Source organism: Pongo abelii, chromosome 13 (assembly GCF_028885655.2).
Source record: "Pongo abelii isolate AG06213 chromosome 13, NHGRI_mPonAbe1-v2.0_pri, whole genome shotgun sequence".
Taxonomy (NCBI): domain Eukaryota; kingdom Metazoa; phylum Chordata; class Mammalia; order Primates; family Hominidae; genus Pongo; species Pongo abelii.
The window spans coordinates 123,911,325-123,929,331 of record NC_071998.2 but is presented as its reverse complement, the minus strand read 5'-3'; the positions used below and the strand labels follow the sequence as shown (position 1 = coordinate 123,929,331).

Here is an 18,007-nt window from a genome sequence, read left to right as displayed (position 1 = left end):
GCTCGTGGTCCCTCTTATTTTCTTCTGGAAACACGAGGTTGCATTTACATGCATTGCTCCCTCTTTCATGTCCACTGAAAACTCACTCTCTCAGGGCTAATTGATTTACTGTTGGCTTTTTATTATTTGCCTTTGAAGTCAAAAGGCACCAGTATCCCAAGCTTTTTTTCCGTATCGAATCCTGTCTTGTCTTCAAGAAAGGTCTGGGGGTCTTTGTATTGTGACCCAGGCCACAGCTGCCCCCCCGCCGCCCCGCCCCTGCATTGTGTTTTCTGGGAGGTTTGAAAGAGGCCCCCTGGAGCGTATTGATTTCCCAATAAATGTAAGATTTGGGCACTTGCAGAGGGGTCCAGAAGAGAAAGGGCTGGAGGCCTCCACACCTGTGGGCACCGCTCCTGTCCTCTCCACTGTGTCTTGCCTTCTCAGTTTCCTTCTCCTCTGCAAGTGACTGTGCCGCCCTCTGTGGTCTTCCCAGGACCAGTGTTGAGACACCACTTCAGTAGATCCCCCCAGATCCATGAAAGGTCTAGGTAGCCACGAGAGGGTGGTGAGAGTCGGCAAGGTGGGCCTTCCTGCAGGGACCACGCGGGGTCAGCATCCTTGCCTCCGTTCTAGACACAGGTGAATGTCAGTGGGCTCCCACACCGGCGGAGACTCCAGTGTGAGGGCGAGGAGGAGCCTAGTGAGACAGGATCCTTTGCAGGTGGAAAAATAGGACCTTCTCAGAGTTGGCTGTCACATGCAAATTAACAGGGACTGTGGGTGAAGTTTCTAACAATAATAATTAAAAAACAACAACCCTGCAGCACATGTCAGCCTGGCTTTGGGCAAATCTGCCACCTTTCTTTTATTTCGATGTGTAATGGTTCACATGATTTGGATGAGAAAAGGAGGGATCAAACTTTATAGACAAAACCCAGCTGTGTGAAAAACAGGATTAATGCCAGTGATTGGGGATGATCAAAGAGAAACCTTACTTTTTCTCCCCCTAGTACTCATTCCACTAAAGGGCGAATTGGCAGAGTTCTGCATCCCTGGGGGAAAAGAGAAGTGCTAGAATCATGCAACGTGTGAGTGACGATAATTCCAAGATCAAAACTTACACACTTAATCTGCTAACTCTTATGGTGAGGGTTTCTTGCCATAGATGCTATGTGGGTCTGTTTCTAAGTAGAATCAATATATTACCCCAGTTAATAAAGAAACATGGATTTAGCAGATTTAAGGTTAATATTGTTTAAATTTAAATAACCTTAAAATAAATCTCTTTCTCTTTTATTATGGCTCTTGACAGATTATACATTTCAGGCATCAATTAGGCAAAGCTTTAGCCTAATTCCACTGTACATATTCTAATTTTTGTGTGTATGTTTAATCATGCCTCTTTTTAAAATTTCCCAAACTTACTCATGTCTCTATATCATAAGCCTGGTTACCATATTTAGAGTCACACAGAATTTGGACATTTAATAGAATGTTGCAGCCTAAAAGCGTTTCCCCCAAGTGGGCTTGTAGAATGTTTTTTGGAAACCAAAACATCCTCATATTTGCAACAGCCTTAGCAGTTGATGGGCCTCATTCTCACCCACTGAAGGGCAGAGAGCCCTTGCTGAGAGATGAAGTCAGTGCTGATGTGCAGACAGCCCCTTCCACTCTAGAGAAGCAATGAGCCAACCAAATCTCAGTAAAGGACTTTTTTTTTTTTTTAAACAAAGCCCAGTGGGTTATTTTGATTTTTTTCTTTTCCCCCTGGAGTGAAGGGAGGAGAACTTTAGGGAAGAGGGGAGTAAATGAGACTTTTCGGAGCAGGTATCTCCCAAACTGCCAGGGGCCTCCCCGCTTAGCCCTTCAGCCCTTCAGGCCACAGTCAGTGGAAGCCATTAAAATCTGGGCATTGCTTCGTAGAGAGACAAGTTGAAGGCTTTTCCACTGGAGAAGTTGTCCTGCTTGAAAAGGCTTCTTAACTGGTCTTGTTAAGCCTCCCCCTTGACCATTAGACATTATCTCTTAATCTGCTCCACACTAGGAAGAATCCAGAGCCAGGCCTGTCGGTGTGGGGGCAGTGGGGCACCCTGAAAATCAGCTCAGGTTCTCAACTTGCCCCAGTCCTCAATTTCCCTTGCGACCGAGGGCCAGCAGGGAACTCTAAACTTTTCAACTTTGTTGCCCCCTCCCTGTTGAGTCGGTGTTTATGAGGGGGTATGGGTCAGTGGCGGAGCAGGGGAAGATGGTTTCTCAGCCCTCTCCTATTGTCAGGCCTGTTGGGGTCCCACATTCATTCTTTTTTTCTTACATGAGAGCTCACCCAACCTCAGGGTTGGGAACAGAAACCAATTTAGCCTTCTAAGTGGATGGAAGGCAGGAGCCCACCTCACTGCAAAGGTTGTGAAGTTATTATTACAGATGGGATGTGCAGGACAATTTAAAATATTCTAATTATAAACTTGTAGGGAAGCCTTGTTCTTCATTAATGTAAGATATGAAATCGCCTTTGAGGTACAAGGACAATTACATAGTTGAGAATGTGTCTGTGGTTTGCGCTGCCACTGTGTAAATGTGAGGGTGGTTGCTACGGTCTATCTCCTTCACTTTCACAAAATGAAAAGCACACCAGTGCAAGTTGTCCTTTGATAGATTTTTAATATGATTTTAAAGAGTTTTGTTTGGTCTCATTCTTATTCAATGAGATTAATTTAAAGCACTTATCCCCTGGGTTTAAGTCAATCCATGTAGGATTTGGGCAGGGTTTGTTGCATGGGGGGTTTTGTTTGCAGGAGGCTATGAGAGACTCCTTTCCCACTTCATTAACCCTGAGTTGGGGACAGTCTCTCCTCACCCCCCACCAGAGCCAGAGCTGGGGATTTACCAACCCCCATTCACATGCAAAAGAACTCGAAAGCCGAGGGGCTCCTTGACTTAATTAGCTGCTGTGCATTTTGCAAAATTAGAATAATACCCTCGCCATCCCAGGAAAGAAAGCTGCTGTGCGAGGGTGTTGGGGGGCAGGGAGGAAACAGTAGCGGACCTGGCTGTGGGTCTGGTTTTCGAGAGGGGTTATAGTCTAAACACAGCCCCCGTCTTCAGAGAAACCCTGCCCCCAAACTAGAGGGGACATGGCTTGCCGGCCCCTAAAACTTCCCAGCGCTGAGGGTTAGCGAGCTGCAGGTGGTGTGTGGGAAGGGAGCACCTGCGCCCACCTCCCCAGAGAGGGAGCAGTCTCAGGTGACCGTGGCCCTTTGAACGTGAACTGCAAGCCTCGAGTCTGACTCGGGACTTAAACCCCTCTCCCCTGAGATGCTAGAGCTGCGATCTGGGGCAACCAGAAGAGATGGGGCAGACGCTGGGATTTGGCTCCCCTCTGGGTCTCATTTCCAACCTCCTCCCGGGGTAAAGGGGAGGTGAGAAGATGTGGGAGTGGGGGTTTACCCGATGTGGCGTCTGGTTCGCAGCGAAGGCGAGCGGAGTCTTGCCTGGTGCGGGAGGCCCGGAGGCCGGGGCCGCCTTGGCGCCCGCGAGCGTCGGGAGCCCGAGCGCGGCCGGACGCTGGGCGGAGGGTGGGAGTGATGGGGGGAGCAGCCTCGGAGCCCATCTGTCGGCCCGCGCTCGGCGGGCCGGTCACCAGCTGCCGGGGCCCTTGTTGCGGCCAGATGAGTCGGCTCGGCGAGGGCCCCGCAGCCCTGCCCGCAGCCGACCGAGGCCCCGCGCTGACCCCCGCCTGTTCCGGCACGGACCCCCTGTCTCGGCCCTCGGGACCGTCTGGGAGCCGCTAGGAACCAGATGGAGACAGAGGAGGAGGAGGGGAACAACGGGCTGGCCTCGCTGTAGAGATGGGAAGACTGAGGCCAGGGAGGGGAGATCCCGGCCCCAGCGAGTCCCGTCGGGGCCCCCGCGCACGTCCACAGCACCGGGGAAGAGAAGGGGGACAAAAATGTTTCGTTATTGAGGATGGAAGGAAACTGAGTCCCCAGGAGAGGGATGGGAGACGGGTTGAGTGCGGACTGAGCGACGCGAGCGCGGACCGGCGCCTGGTCGTTTGTAAGAAGTTTATTTCGACATTTAAAAAAGAGAGAACCCGAGAGGCCTGGCTGCCCCCGGACCGAGGCTGAGGCTGGGGGCTGGGGTCGGGGTGGGTGGGCAAGCCCCCTCGGCCCCTTCCTGCCCCGCCTGGGAGTGGGGAGGGCACAGGCCACAGACTCACTAATCCACGGACACGGTCACGGGCTCATGGGTCACGAATAAATAACTTCATATACACTTTGCACACGGTATGTACAGCTCAGCCGCTGGCCCAGGTGCTCAAGGGGTAGGGAGACGGGGCTCCGCACTCCCCTTCTCTCCCTGGCAGGGGCGCGGGGTGAGGGGCTGTTCTCCACCTGGAGCGTAGAAGGGGCGTGGGAGAGAGCCAAGCCTGGGAATCAGCCGCACCCGCTCCTGGGGAGAAAGGGGCGCCTAGGGGAGCCGGCAGTGGCTGGGGGTGGGGAGTGGCAGAGACGCATATGTACACCCGGCGGGTGGGGATGGCTCCCGGACAGAGCGGCCGCGAGAGAGGACACCGAGGGGGGCTGGGGAGACGCAGTCCGGGGTCCGGGCCTCAGTGGACTTGGCATTTGGCCCTTCGAGGGGCACTGGGCTGGGGCGCCAGGGAGGGCCGGGCAGGGCCCCCTCCCGGGAAAGGGCGTCGAACCTGCGCCCTCAGAAAGGCGGGCGGAAGGGGCCACGCCGAGCCCGCGGGAGGAGGCCCCGGAGCCGGCGGGCGCCTCACCGAGGCTGCGCGGCGCGCGGGAGGACGCCAGCCAGGGGGGGCAGCGGCGGGGGCGGCTCGCTGGCGCCCTGGAGTCCGTGGATGAGGATGCGGGGCACCAGAGGTCTCTGGAGAGCAGGCGGCGGCGCGCTGGGGCCGCGGTACAGGTAGAGCGCCGCGCCGGGGTCCAGGTTGGAAACCAGACTCTGCGGGTAGAAATAGGGCGACGGGAACATCCGCTGGAGCGCTGAGTAATTGCCTGCCTCCGCCAGCAGCTCCAACCCGACGGCCGTCTGTCGCTTCCATTTAGTCCTGGGGGCCGAAATAAACGCGTATGGCGGGATCAGGGCTAGGGCATCCAGCGACCCCGGCCCCTCCCCACTGCTTGGCCCAGAGAGCCTGCAGGGAGGCCAAGAGGGATTGTACTCATTTGTTAATAAATAACCGAGTGCCAGGCACCATCGCACGCCTTACATGCACCCTCTCCTTTTATCTTCCATCGGCCTTCCGTGGCTCTTACCCCACTTTACAGAGAGGAAAACTGAGGTCTGGGCCGGTTTTCAAAAAGGAGCCCGGGTTTTAAGCCCTGCTGTCTGACCCCAAAGCCCGGCTCTAACTGCGCCTTACCCTGCCCAGGAGATCGCAGAACGAACCCTTGGAGCTGGGTAGGGGGGCTCCTCCCTGCGCGTGCCTCTTTATGAAGGTAGGATCACCCTGGAGAGGCCTGAGGGGATTGTGGGGTGCTCTGGTCAGGAAAGGGAATGCGATTGATTCCTCTGCAGGCTGGCCGGGCTGCAAGCTAGCAGAAGCGAGCAGGCCTGAAATGGCAACGGGAGAGGGCCCGCTCCTGGCTCGCACGCCCTGCCGGCTGGAGCAGGCTGCACCTGTGCGAGCCCTGCGCACTGTCTGGCCCCAAAGTCCAGAGGCCTTGGCCAGCCAGCGGCCTGGCGTTTGGAGAGGGCAGGCCTGAACCTCACCTGCCAGGTGAGGCTAGGTGGACCAGCCAGGGTCCCACTAAGGTGGGCTCAGCCACACCAGCCCTGTTTCCCTCCCTGAATTATTCATCATCATCATAATTGTGTAATTACTGTAACAGGCCTTAATTATTGATGCCCGGAGCAGTAATCAGTATTTATTATTGATGGGGCGATGTGTTCTGAGGCTTGTTTATGAAAAGCACCATTCCTGCCTCTGCTAAGAGCGTGCGAGTGACTGTGGGGCAGAGTGTGAGTGTGTGTGTGACTGCAAGTTGTATCGATGTGTGTGTCAGTGTGTCGCTATTTGGGTTGAGTGTGTGGATGCCTGTGTGTTTTGTACATGTGCATCTAAGTCTGGTGAATGTGTTCGGGAGGGAAACTAGGAAACAGGTTCAAGTCTGGTGCCCCAACACCAACTTTCCAGTCACCCTGTCCCCAAGGAGCAAGGGCTTGGCCAGTTCACCCCTCAGGTTTCCGGACCAGAAAGGCTGGGGAGGCCTGAAGAGCCTCACGGAAACTCAGAGGGCCCTGCGGCAGCTGCCTGGTCTGGGCCAGGCTTCAACACCCCAAGGGCCACTGCCTGGCTGTCCTCTTCACAGGCTTCCTGGGCATCAAGACTGTCACCCCTCCAAGGGCCTGGGGCTTCCAAGACCCACGCTAGTTCAGGTGGGGGTTCCAGGCAGACCTCCCCCCACTGCGGCTGAGCTAGGGCAGGACTTGGATCTTCAGTGGCCTATATGTCTGTCCACCCATCCGTGGGAGGGCTGACTGGACGCTGGACACCAAGTCTAGTCTCATCTCTGTCCCTCACTGCGGGGACTTTGGGCAAGGCCTTCTCCCCTTAGGAACTCAGTTTCCCACTTTTACAGAATGAGGGAGGCTCTGGGGCCCTCCCTTAGCACCAACCTGTAGACTCCTGGTCCCCTTCAGGAGCTGTGAGGAAACGGGAAGTTCCCTTTCTGCCTCTACCCCCGCAGCCGGGCCTCACCTGCGGTTCTGGTACCAGGTCTTGACCTGCGTGTCTGTGAGGTTGAGCGAGGCAGCGAGCTCCATGCGGTCCTGCACGCTCAGGTACTTCTGCCGCTCGAAGCTGCGCTCCAGCTGCGCCAGCTGATGGTCGGTGAAGGCCGTGCGCGCCTTGCGTGGCTTTTTCAGGCGCACCGGGGGACTGTCCCTGGAGCTGGAGATCTCGCGGTCGCCCTCCTCCTTCACTGCGGACACAGCGGCATGTCAGGGCCCGGCCTCGCAGCCGCCGCCGGTGCCCTCCCGCTCCTGCCCGTGGCGTTTGTGTAACCTCGGCTTCCGACAGCGGTGGTTCTGCGACACCCAAGCTCGCGGGGGCCGCTCTCAGACCGGACATCTGGGGTCCCGGGAACAGGACATGAACCCTGAGGGGAACAGGACGGCGGCGGGAGAGCCCGACGCCGAGACCCCCCACCCCGGGCAGCTCTGGGGAGAAAGAACCCGAAGCTGGCGAGAACTCCAGTCCCTGCGCCGCGCTCGGCGCTCTGCCCGCGCTCCCTGGAGGGATAAACGGAGCCGCGACGATGGAACCGGACCCAGCCTGCCAGAGTAGGGGAGGGGACCCAGGGTTTCTGGCGGAGTGAGCTCCGCGTCCGGGCCCCAATTTCTCCGGCTGCGTCCGTGACAGGAAGGGAAGAAGCCGAAGGCTGGGGTCTGGGGAGAGAAACCTGCGTGGAGGGACAAAAACCTGCTCTCCCCGGAGCCACTCTTTGTCCTGAAGGACAGATCATTGTGCCCCGCCTGGCGTTGCCCCTATATGGAAACGAATTCGTAGTGATGATTTCTCCCGACACTCGCTACCTACACAGGGCGTTGAGCGGAAGGCGCCGGGTCTGCGAGCGCCGAGCACTTGGAGAATAAGCGACCCTGCCACTCGCTTGCCCCTTGGGCGCAGCGCGCATTGCCCAGGTCTGTGTTTCGTTGTCATTACATTGCCCGCTAACGATGGCTCCTGCTACACCTGCGTGGCATCGTGTGTTTACACCCGACGGTCGGGACAGAATTGCACCGGGGGCCCAGCTCCTGAGGTCGAAGGATAGACCTGGCACAGGTAGTTTCTTTATCCCAGACACTTCCGTTCTGCTTTGACTGCACAGAAAACACTTAATCGAACAAGCTCAATGCTCACTCTCCTTCTCCCTCTAAAGCGATTATGTAACCAACTAGACCACTTCCCCAAAATTGGCGGCTCAGACTGGGGCTTTCCCCCAACCTACTCCCTTTTTTCTCTGTTTTCTTTTATGGTGGAGTTTCATTGTGCGTGGCGTTTGCAGTGACAGGGTTCAGCTGAATGCAAGGTGATTTCTGTCTGTAGGAAACAATAATCCGGTTAATTGAGCCGCTAGGGATCGAGACTTTTCAACTGAAAAGGCAGCGCTTCGCTGTAAGGAGGGCCTGGCATCCAGCCTGGTGAGCCAGGAGAGCGCAGAGGAGAAACGGCAGCCGGCTAAGGCTTTCCACCTGCCTCCTCCAGGCTGGGCACCAGGCTCTCCCTGCCCTGTGGGCGCCCCATATTTGGGCATGGCCACCATCAGGAGAAGGGGATGTGTTGGGATGGGGGGACTTGAGTTCTGTCTGTGCAGACAGATAGTTTAAATAAGTTTGAGGAAACGATCATCCAAATCTCAAACTTGATATCGTAGAACTCTTACTTTTTGACCAAATTGCCTGGGCTACTTAATGAAAATCCCCGCTTCTCAGGGACGAGGTCTGCGTTGGAGGTCGGGAGGTGTTGAGTTTGTGGTGTCAGGAAGAATGGATCAGCTACTGGGGCTTTTCTTCTGTTCCCCCTCCAGCGTGGGCTGGAGCCTTTGAATGCAGGTTCTGTGCCCGCTCTGCTTTGGCCTCCTCTCGGATAGGCTCAGCCCAGGGGGTACTGGCTTCCAAGACTCTGGTTCTAGAAGCTACATCTCAGTGTCCCCGAGTTCCAGGCGCATTCACCGACCCTGCCTGCTGGGAACAAAACTCTGGTTTGCGTTCTCCCTGGACCTTGGATCCAGCCGCTAGTGTCGCCGTCCGCCTTACTTCAAAGCCGAGTTTTGGCTTCTTTAAATATTATCAAATAAATATTGTTTGAAGAGCCTTTGATAGCAGAAACTTGGGATGAGGCTGACCTTCCCGCATGCCCTCCTTGGAGGAAATGACTCAGCTTGGAAGGCGGCTGGAGAGTAGACCAGCTTAAATGCTCCACGGACTGGCTCAGGGTGTCTGTTTCTCAGCTCTGAGAAAGTCCCCTCCACGTTTGAGAAACGCTCCAGACAAGGCCTCGCTGCCTGGCCCTGCTCCTTTTTTCACTAGGGGCAAAGGCAGCAACACCTGGGGTGGGGGTTGGGCAAGACCTTCTACCCCCCTCGCTCCAAACCTATTTAAGCGATATGTAGACAGCCGGCCCTCGTCACCTCCCGATCAGATATCCTCAGAGACAGGAGAAGAAAATTGATATTCTAATTATCTTAAACGAAACCTGTCCTCAAAATCCTTCCTGGGGGCAAAGAAATAAAAGGAGGCAAGGGCCTAACTGTGTCACCGTCTCTAGTTCCAGCCATTAGCATGGGCGGTGGAAGATTCGTGCTCTTTGCTCTAACTAAAGCGCGGCCGTTCTAGTTGCAAATGGTAAATAATAACCATGATGTTATGAATATATATTTCCATTGACTTGCCCCTCCTTCCTCCTCCCTCTTCTCCATGCCAGTCTCTCTCCAGCACAAGTTTTCTTTGCCTCTCTAAGCAGGCCCCCCGGGGGGAGGAGCAAGGGCCACTGGGCCCAGGTGCCGGCCTGGGGGCACACACATGCCGCTGGATGTCCTCCTGGCCGCTCCGTTAAACCTGCCTACTTTCCAGGCATGGTCGGCACAGCTTGGCTGAAGGAGGCTCGGCCGTTTGTGTGGGGGAAATCAAGAAAATGGGATGTGCAGTCGGACCGATGAATTTCGGTTGGAGTCGAGACATATCCACAAACGAATTCTTGGTTGCGAGGAGAGTGTTAAATGAGCCTTCCTAAAATTTTGGGAAGACTTGGTCCAAATAGGGACCAGGAGGTATGGGGGGGCGGGGTGGGGGTGTTGGGGGAGGGGGCAAGACAATAAAGAAGTTGCCCTTACAGGGAAATTTTGTCTCTTGAAAAGATTTCTGGGAATCAATTATGTGCTTGAAAGAGCTCTGAACAGCCTCTGCCGGCTCCCAGTGTTCTGCTAGATGGGGACATGGGGCTGTCTCCCATGAAGCCCTCGTACTCCTCTTCACCTTCTGCCCCTTGACATCTTCCTTAGAAAGAACTTTGTGCCTCTGGCTTTGAAAAACAGCTAAAGTCGAGGTAGTGGCTGGGGGTCAGAAACAAAATTAGGGAATTCTTTTTTTTTCTTCTTCCCTTTTCCTTCCTTCATTCCTTCCTTCCTTCCTTCCTTCCTTCCTTCCTTCCTTCCTTCCTTCCTTCCTTCCTTCCTTCCTTCCTTCTCCCTTTCCTTTTAACCCTGATCTCATCTCCTTGGTTAAGATGGGATGAAAATGGAACAAACAACAACGAAGATTCATAGAGGTAAAAAGAAAAGTGTAGTGGCAACAACCCCAGTATAGCGGGAGAAAAGGCTGGTTACTCAGGAATCCCCGGAACTTGCATAAAACCTGGAGTTGGTTGCTCAAGGCACTTAACATCAAATTCAATGAGAGCCGTTGCGGGGTGGGTGCAGGGTACGGCCCTCTCCACTAGCCCCCTGACCTGCTCCCAGGCAGCTTCCTGGCTGAGGTTTCTGCTTTGAAGTGAGTGCCTCTTTTCGTGACTCACAGAACCCGGATCACACTGGGCCCATTGGGAGGAAAAGCCCTGTTTCTCTTCCTGTCTGGAAATGTAGATTAAAAGGCAGAAGATTCTGACTGTTCTCAGGGCTCCAGCTGAAATTTTTCTGCCATATTTTCACTCTATAAAGCAGAACTCTTTGAGTCTTCCATTGCTTCTCCACGGTTTCTTCCTAGACAGCCACTGGCCTGATTGGGACCTGCTCCTGTCCACCAGCACTGCTGGAAGGGCAGGGGTCCCAGTCGAAGTTTAGAAAGTTTGCTTTGTGCATTTTGGGGAAATCTCCCCTCAGGCACACAGTATCCCTCCCCTGCCCACACTGTCTCCACCAGACTCTTTGTTGCTCAAAGGCATAAACACAGGACTGGCTGAAATGTTCTGAGGAGAACCACTGCTCAACCTGAGCCCTGGGGGAGCCCCCAGGTGAGCGAGGGCATGTCCCGCCATGTGTACTCCCTTTTAAATGTCAGTTTTTAGATACATAGCATCCCCCCAAGTTTTCACCTCCTGCTTTCTTACCTTTATACTCAGAGTCCGATGAGGCGTTGCTGCCACTTTTGTCCAGCTTGTCTCTAAAGTCCTCCCCGGCCTTGGCCGCAAGGCGGCCCCCAGGCTCAGGGGCTGCCGGCTGCCCGCTGCTAGAGTAGGGTGCACAGGCCGCGAGTGGTTTGCAGTCGGCAAGGATGTCCCTGATCAGAAAGGAGGAGGTGACGGTGCGCGACTGGGCCGGTGCTGAGAGCTGCCCGGGCTGCAGGTGGGAGTCCAAACCTGGGCCGGATGCCCCGCCAGGCCGTGGGGTGCCCGTCTCCAGACAGTCCCTTCCTGGAGAGGCTGGCGAAGAGCAGTCGCTGCTGCTCTCTGAGCGTGGACTCAGCTCCAGGGGCGAACGGCAGTCCCCGAGCAAGGGGTCCCCCTTGGGAAGGGCGGGGCTGCCCGCGCGGTGGGAGAGAATGGAGTCGATCCCAAAGCCATTGGAGCCTTCCATAGCCAAGCTGCGACCTGTCCTCCCCAAAAGCTCCCCACCCACCCCCAACCCCAGCCGCCGCTGCCCCTGCCCCTAGCTGCGGGCTGGCATGGGGAAGGCGGGCAGGGAGCCTGCGGGCACCTTGGACGGAGTTCAGCCTTGGGGGAGCCTGGGAGCTCTGGGCCAACCTCCTCTGCGCATTAGATCCAAAAGGGCTCAGTGCGTCTTCTGCAGCATCGCGCCGAGCCGCCGAGCCGAGGGGGGGTGGTGGGAGTGTCGGGGAGGAATGGGAGGGAGGGCGCGCCAAGTTGGGGAGAGCAAAGGGGGAGACGGACGGCCCGAGGGCCCCCTTGGCACAGAAGAAACGCGAGGATGTTGGAATCTAAATAAAGAATGGCGTTTTAAAAATCCAAACCGCACGCTTCTTCCAGGCAAGTGGTGGCTGAGGGTGGCCAGGTCAGCACCGCGGATAGCTGCGGGCGGAAAGGAGCGCACCTGGCGGCATCAGCACCGCGGAGAGCGGCGGCGGCTGCCGGCGGCTCATGGCTCTCCACCTGGCCGGGGAGGTCCTCTCTCCGCGCCCTCGCCGCTCCGGGGGCCCGTCAGCACCGTGGACAGCGCCTCCCTGCTCCTCGGCCGCAGCTCTCTGCCCGTCCGCGCGCGCCTTCTCCTCCCCCCCTTCCTTTAAAAAATGAACTTGTGTCACTTTTACTTTGGGTCTGGGTTTTTTTTTTTGTTTCTTTTTTTTCGTTGTGTTGTGTGTGTTTTTTTTAAGAGGACTCGCCCACGTGTCCCGGGAGTGATGACGCTGATTGGCTCTGGCCGATTTTGGGGGTGATGTCACGGCTCCGCAAGCCGCTGCCCGATTCCCTTTCAGTTTGATTAAAAGAGACACTGAATTAATTACAGCACAGACCCAACTGTTTACCGGCGATTTCCACACGGTTTGCTTTCATTAGGCCGGTGACGAAGCTCCTAATGAGGGTGATTAGCCAAGGGGGGTACGCCTGGAGGGGAGGGGGCCGAGCCGACTGCCGCTGCGGTGGGCTGGGATGTGCGCTGGGCTTTTTTTTTTTAGCGTTCCCCGACCCTTTCCCACAGTTATTCAAATTATTCGTCCGCAGGTCTGTCGTAGATCCTTTTTCTTCCCCCGCTTTTCTTCCTCCAGCAGCAGAAAGGGACTAAACCCAGCGGAGAAAGAAGTAGTGTGTGTGTGTGTGCGCGCGCGCGCGCGTCGAGAACCCCTTTTCTAGTGTGGGGAAGAAAATTCAAGTTATGTTGTTTGTGGCATTTCTGTTGGGCTCTCGGTGTTTCCCATGTAGGACAATTTGCAGTCCTGTCTCTCTAGCCTCTTGGGACCCTGTGGGCCTGGCGGGGGTGGGGAAAGCCAGGTGTCTTCCCGGGAAGTGAAGAGACCGATGGCTTCACTTCAGGGCGAGGTTGGAGGACTTGGGAAGATCTTGTCTGGGGCGTTAGGGAGACCTCGAGAAATCCGTGTGGCTCAAGGGAGGAAGTTCAAGGGACAAAGAAGGCAGTAACCCGCCCACCCCCCGCTGATGGCCTCTCCCATGGGCACCTCCTGGGGGGCCGGTGCTGTTGTACCTTTGAACAGGACCCACGCAAGAGCTTCCGAATGCGAGTGTAGATGCCTGCTAACGGCTTCTTATTCCACGCAGAGCCAGAGCTCGTCCAGGGATGCATTTTCAAGGCAACTCTGGAAACGTGGCCTTTTAATTGTGAATCATGCGCCCCCTCGCCCTTCCCACCCCGTCACGGGCTCCAGTCCAGCGCCTTTTTAGGGTCAGCTCCCGGCGTTTGGGCCCAGGACCGCGGGCAGATCCGAAGTGTGTCCCGGGCCTGGATCCTCTCTGCACAGCCCCAGGGATCGCAACCCGGGTCTGCGGCGGAAAGGGCGGACAGAGCGGAGCGCAAACGCCTTCATCGAGGCCGGGCGGGTCAGAGGCGTCCTTTTACCCCCCGCAGGCTCGGGAAAGCAGGCCTTTCCAGCCCGGCCTGCACGCCCCTGCCACCACCCCCAGCCCCCAGGAAACTACCCCGGCTCCTACGTCGGGCTCAGCGACCGAGACCGCAGCAAATCGTAAGGCACCCGCATGCCCTCCAAACGCAAAATTCTCCCGGGGGCAGCCTGGCGTGGTCGGGAGGAGCAAAAACTTTCTCCTCCCTCGGGCTAGGTCGGCGGTGGCCCCGCGCCCGGCTCCCGGCGCTCTCCCCCTGTGCCCGCCGGCAGATTGGAAGCGGCCCCGCCGCCGGCCGGGCTGGGGGTGAGGACGGGCGGCTCCCGGGGGACAGTGGCCCGGCTCGGCTGCAAGCTGTCGGGGAGGCGGGAGGGCGGGGGCCCAGGCTCTGGATCGGCGGCGGCCACTGCAGTGGGCACCTCCCGCAGCGGGCCGGGCCGGCAGCTCATTTCAGTTTGGTGGATGGGGAGGGGCCCATAAATCACGAGGAGAGCCGGCTGCCCTGGCTCTTCCAGTCCAGTCCCCAGCCTGGCCTTCCTCCTGCTCTGGGCGTCTCTGGAGACCCCACTTCCTTCCCCATCACCCACTCCTTCCAGGCCTGAGCCCGCATCCCCTGAGGAATCTCATCTTCCTCGGAGCACCGAGATCCTCATTTAGATCGACGGCGAGCCCCCTCCACCCCACAACCCGCCTGTTAGCCACGGCGATGCCCCTGGCCAAGCATCCGCGGGACCGCCTGGTCCCTAGAGCGTCCGCATCCTCCTCTGTCCTCCTCTGCCCCGGGCAGGTCCCGAGACGCCCCTCCCCAGGGCGACAAGCAGCTGGCAACGCCAGGGCCTTTTCTGGCCTTTGGCTCTTGGGTTGGGGTTTGGATCCCGGACCCAGCGAAAGCGAAGCTTGGGAGCGAAGGGAGCTGCGATCGATTGAGAGCGGCTGGGAGTGAGGGTGGCTCCAACCTCTCCCGGTGGGAAAGAACAGAAAAGCCGGACCTCCTGCCGCCCCAGCCGGTTTTGCCGGGCTTCTTGGAGCCCAAGAATATTAGCGGGTTGTCAGTACACTATCATTAGTATTGAGTTACCGCCGTCTCTTATCATCTAAAATGTGCTGTGCGATTTATTTCGTTTGAAATTTACTCTGGGATTTAGTCCTCTCTCAATAGCATCGTTTAATTCCGATTTGGGGATTTCCAGCTCCATGCAGGTGCCTCCTCCTCTGATTTTCCCATTATCGGTGTGGGTCTTGCATCTCACCCTGTCCACTGCGGAAGATTTTTGGGCACTCACCTGAGCTCTCATTTAGCTGGGGATTTACTCAGCGTCCAGGGGGCCCTGAGTCCACCCTACTTTCCCACCTTTGGGAAAGAGGCCTGGTTGGTTGCGTGGGGTATCAGGGCTTCCAGGTCCAAAGGAGCTGGGGGTGAGCCTCGGCAATATGCCCAACTTCTCTGAGCCCCTGTTCACACAGCAGGAGGCAGGCCCCTCTCCCCAGCCCCAGGTCCCCGCCCTGAGCAATTCTTGTTCCCCTCCCCAAGGGCCTGGCAGGGGTGCATTGGGGGCCTCAAAAAAAAAAAAAAAAAAAGAAAAGAAAAAGAAAATCAGTGTGATGAAGGTGCATCAAGGGCCGGGGTCCCCAGGATCACTCAGTCTTAACCAAGAGCCAGAACTGCCACCCCAGTGTCCAAGTTCTGTGTTCTCTGTGCTCTCTTTTCAGGACCCCAACTCCTCCCATCCCCCAGCTTCCCACTTCCTCTTGAAATTTCTTGCTTCCAATTCCAGTCCTTGCCTGCCCAGTCCTTTGGTGTTGCTTTCTTTTAGACCTTTAGCCTCTTGATGGACTCAGAGCCCTAGCAGGTCCAAGACCTCCCACCCATACCCACAGAACCGACCACCGTTGCTCTTCTCCAGGGGCAGGGCAGGCAGGTGCATGAAGAAGCCCCCAGAAGGCTCTGGCGCTGCCCACACTCTGGACAACTCATCTCTCTTGCCCAGACCTCGGCTTTCCCTTGGGTACAAAGGCATTAACATCGGAATATGGCAGTGAGAGATGAGGGTGGGAGAGTCCCCCTTCTCTTTCAGAAGCCACCTGGCTGTAGAATCCATGTCCTTCTTCGCCACCTGGGGCTCTTGGCTTGGGTTTGGCTTTGGGTCAGGAATGACTTGGGTGAGCCTGAGACCCTGGCTAGGTCATGGCTCTTAGCAGCTTTCTCCTAGCCCCCACCTCCTTCTCCATGTAACACCTCTCAGCCCTGGAGCTAGCGAATGGGTTGTTTCTGCCGGTTTTGCTCACCGAGGTCCCCAGGCAGAATCACACAGAGCAATCTGCCCAAAGCTTTTTGAGAATGATCCCGAAGTGGTCTTTCCTCCCTTATGAATGGTGGCTTAAACGCAGGGCTCCTACTAGAGCTGTTCAAGCTTCTGAATAGCTGGGTCTAGTGGTAGCATATGGGCTGGGGGTGTTGAGGACAGACTCAAAATTGGTTAGACTTGAGTTCAAATTCTCTAGACTCTAGAATCCAGGGCTGGGACTAAGGTGAAGGAGATGAGGCAGGTCACATAAGATGTTATTTAAAATGTTGATATTTTATCCATCATGAATTTTTACATTTTGATTTTTAAAATGTATTAAAATATCATTGGTTTTGGTTCCTGAGTTTTTTTGGCACCTCTTAGATTTTGCCCCTTATGTGAGTGCCTCTCCCGTCTCATCCTAGTCCAGGATGCACTCTGTGACCTTCAGCAAATCGCTGTCTTTCTTTTTTTAAAGCAAGTCACTTTCTGAGCTGTTTTTTCTTCCCGTTGTAAGGTGGGGCTATTGTTGCCCTCTTCACATGGTTCGTATGAGGAATCTTGGCACTTGGCTGCAGGCTTGAAGAATAGCAATTATGTAATTCACAGTACAACTGCTGTTAATAATAGCTAGAGCCTTTTTCCTCTGGCAGGTTTGAGCCCTCAGGCTTGTCTCCTCAGCCCTCTCTAGAAAAGTCAGCACCCACCTTTACCCAGGGTCTTCCTACCAAAACCAGTTTTTAAGGCGAAGTGAGCAGAGGATTTGATTCGAATGATACAGGCCAGGCCTGGGTGCCATCTCTCTGCTCTGCAAACAGTTGAGTTGGACAAGGATTTGGTCAATTTGTGGGCTTCAAGGTCATGCTGTTCTTATGTGTTTTGTTGTTGTTGTTGTTGTTTTGTTTTGTTTTAGCTTAAAACCTCATAGAGCTCTTGAAACCAGGAAAAGAACATATTTTTTCTTTTCCTCTTTTCATCCTTCCCTCTCTTCCTCCCTCCCTCCCTTCCTTTCTCCTCTCCTCCCTCCCTTCCTTCCTGTCTTCCTCCCCTCCTCCCTTTCTCCCTTCCTTCCCATTGGTTCCTCCTCCCCGCCTTCCTGCCCCTTCCCTCCCTTTCTTCCTTCCTGTCTTCCTCTCTCTTCTTCCTCTCACCCTCCTTTTCTTCCTCTTTCCTTCCCCACTCCCTCCCTCCCTGTTTCTTCTTTCCTTTCTTCTTCTCTCCCTTCCTTTTTTTCTCCCTCCATTCTTTCCTTCTTCTTTCCCTTCCTCTCTCCATCCCTCCCCTCCCCTTCCTTCCTTCCTTCCTTCCGTCCTTCCTTCCTTCCTTCCTTCGTTCCTTCCTTCCTTCTTTCCTTCCCTCCTTCCTTCCTTCCTAGCATACCCTCCATCCTGTGCATCATGCCAGATACTGGTGAGTCATGGAGAGTGGGACAGAGCTGACCCACTTGAATGGAGCACACAGAATGCATTGGTGCCCATGGATCTAAATCCCCTTCATAGATAATCTCCCATTGTAGATTCAAGTTTATAAGTTACCTGCATTCAATTCTAGGAACCTGCATAAAAAGCCAAACTAGTTTTATTTTTCCTTAATGATGATTTTAAGCATCAAAGGGTTTCCCAAGTAAAAATAAGTACAGCAAAAAGAATGATTGGGTTCCTACGGATAAATGCAAGAGAAGGTGCTTGGTTGGAGACACAGACCTGTCTGGCTGCCATTGGGGGCACACCTCAGCACCTAGGCTGGGATCAGCTTGCTGCTGCAGAGACATGCCTTCCCTGGACTTCTAAATCTGTGGTTTAGTTGGGGCACTGGGGTAGATGAATTAAAAGCCAAACCAAATCTGTGTGGATCCAGGGACCTCCCTGGGGACTAGAATTGGATCTGTGGCCTATGAGCAGTGCTTCCAGGAGCCCCCTGCTAGGCAGGCAGCAGACATCGCTGGCCTCACGGTAGCTCATGGCTACCATTCCTCCACAACAGTGAGACTCCAGAACCACCTTCTTTCTTCTGGCCAGGGAAATTGTTAATTATATGGTTATATCTTAGAGAGAGAGACAGAATGAATGAAGTTTGGGCTCTAAAAATCTGGCCATGGACTGAAGCCAGCGGGGGTCAGTGTGGGAGGAGAGCTGGACCTTTCATCCCGGAAGTCTGTCCTGCCCCCGTATGGATGCTAAGTAGCTCTACCACCCTTTGTCTTCTCCTGGATGTTCCAAGGGGGACCTCCTGGCCCTGTCTGCACGCC

General features: G+C 55.5%; 1 protein-coding gene across 1 annotated transcript; it reads right to left on the bottom strand.

The window, feature by feature from the left end:
• Positions 1–3,901: 3,901 nt before the first annotated feature.
• Positions 3,902–11,525, bottom strand: BARHL1 (BarH like homeobox 1). The gene is made up of 3 exons (XM_024252099.3): positions 11,054–11,525; positions 6,707–6,929; positions 3,902–5,053 (listed from the first exon to the last, which is right to left on the bottom strand). The coding sequence occupies exons 1-3, from the start codon at positions 11,517–11,519 to the stop codon at positions 4,759–4,761; spliced, it is 984 nt and encodes a 327-aa protein (XP_024107867.1). The 5' UTR covers positions 11,520–11,525; the 3' UTR covers positions 3,902–4,758.
• Positions 11,526–18,007: the final 6,482 nt, after the last annotated feature.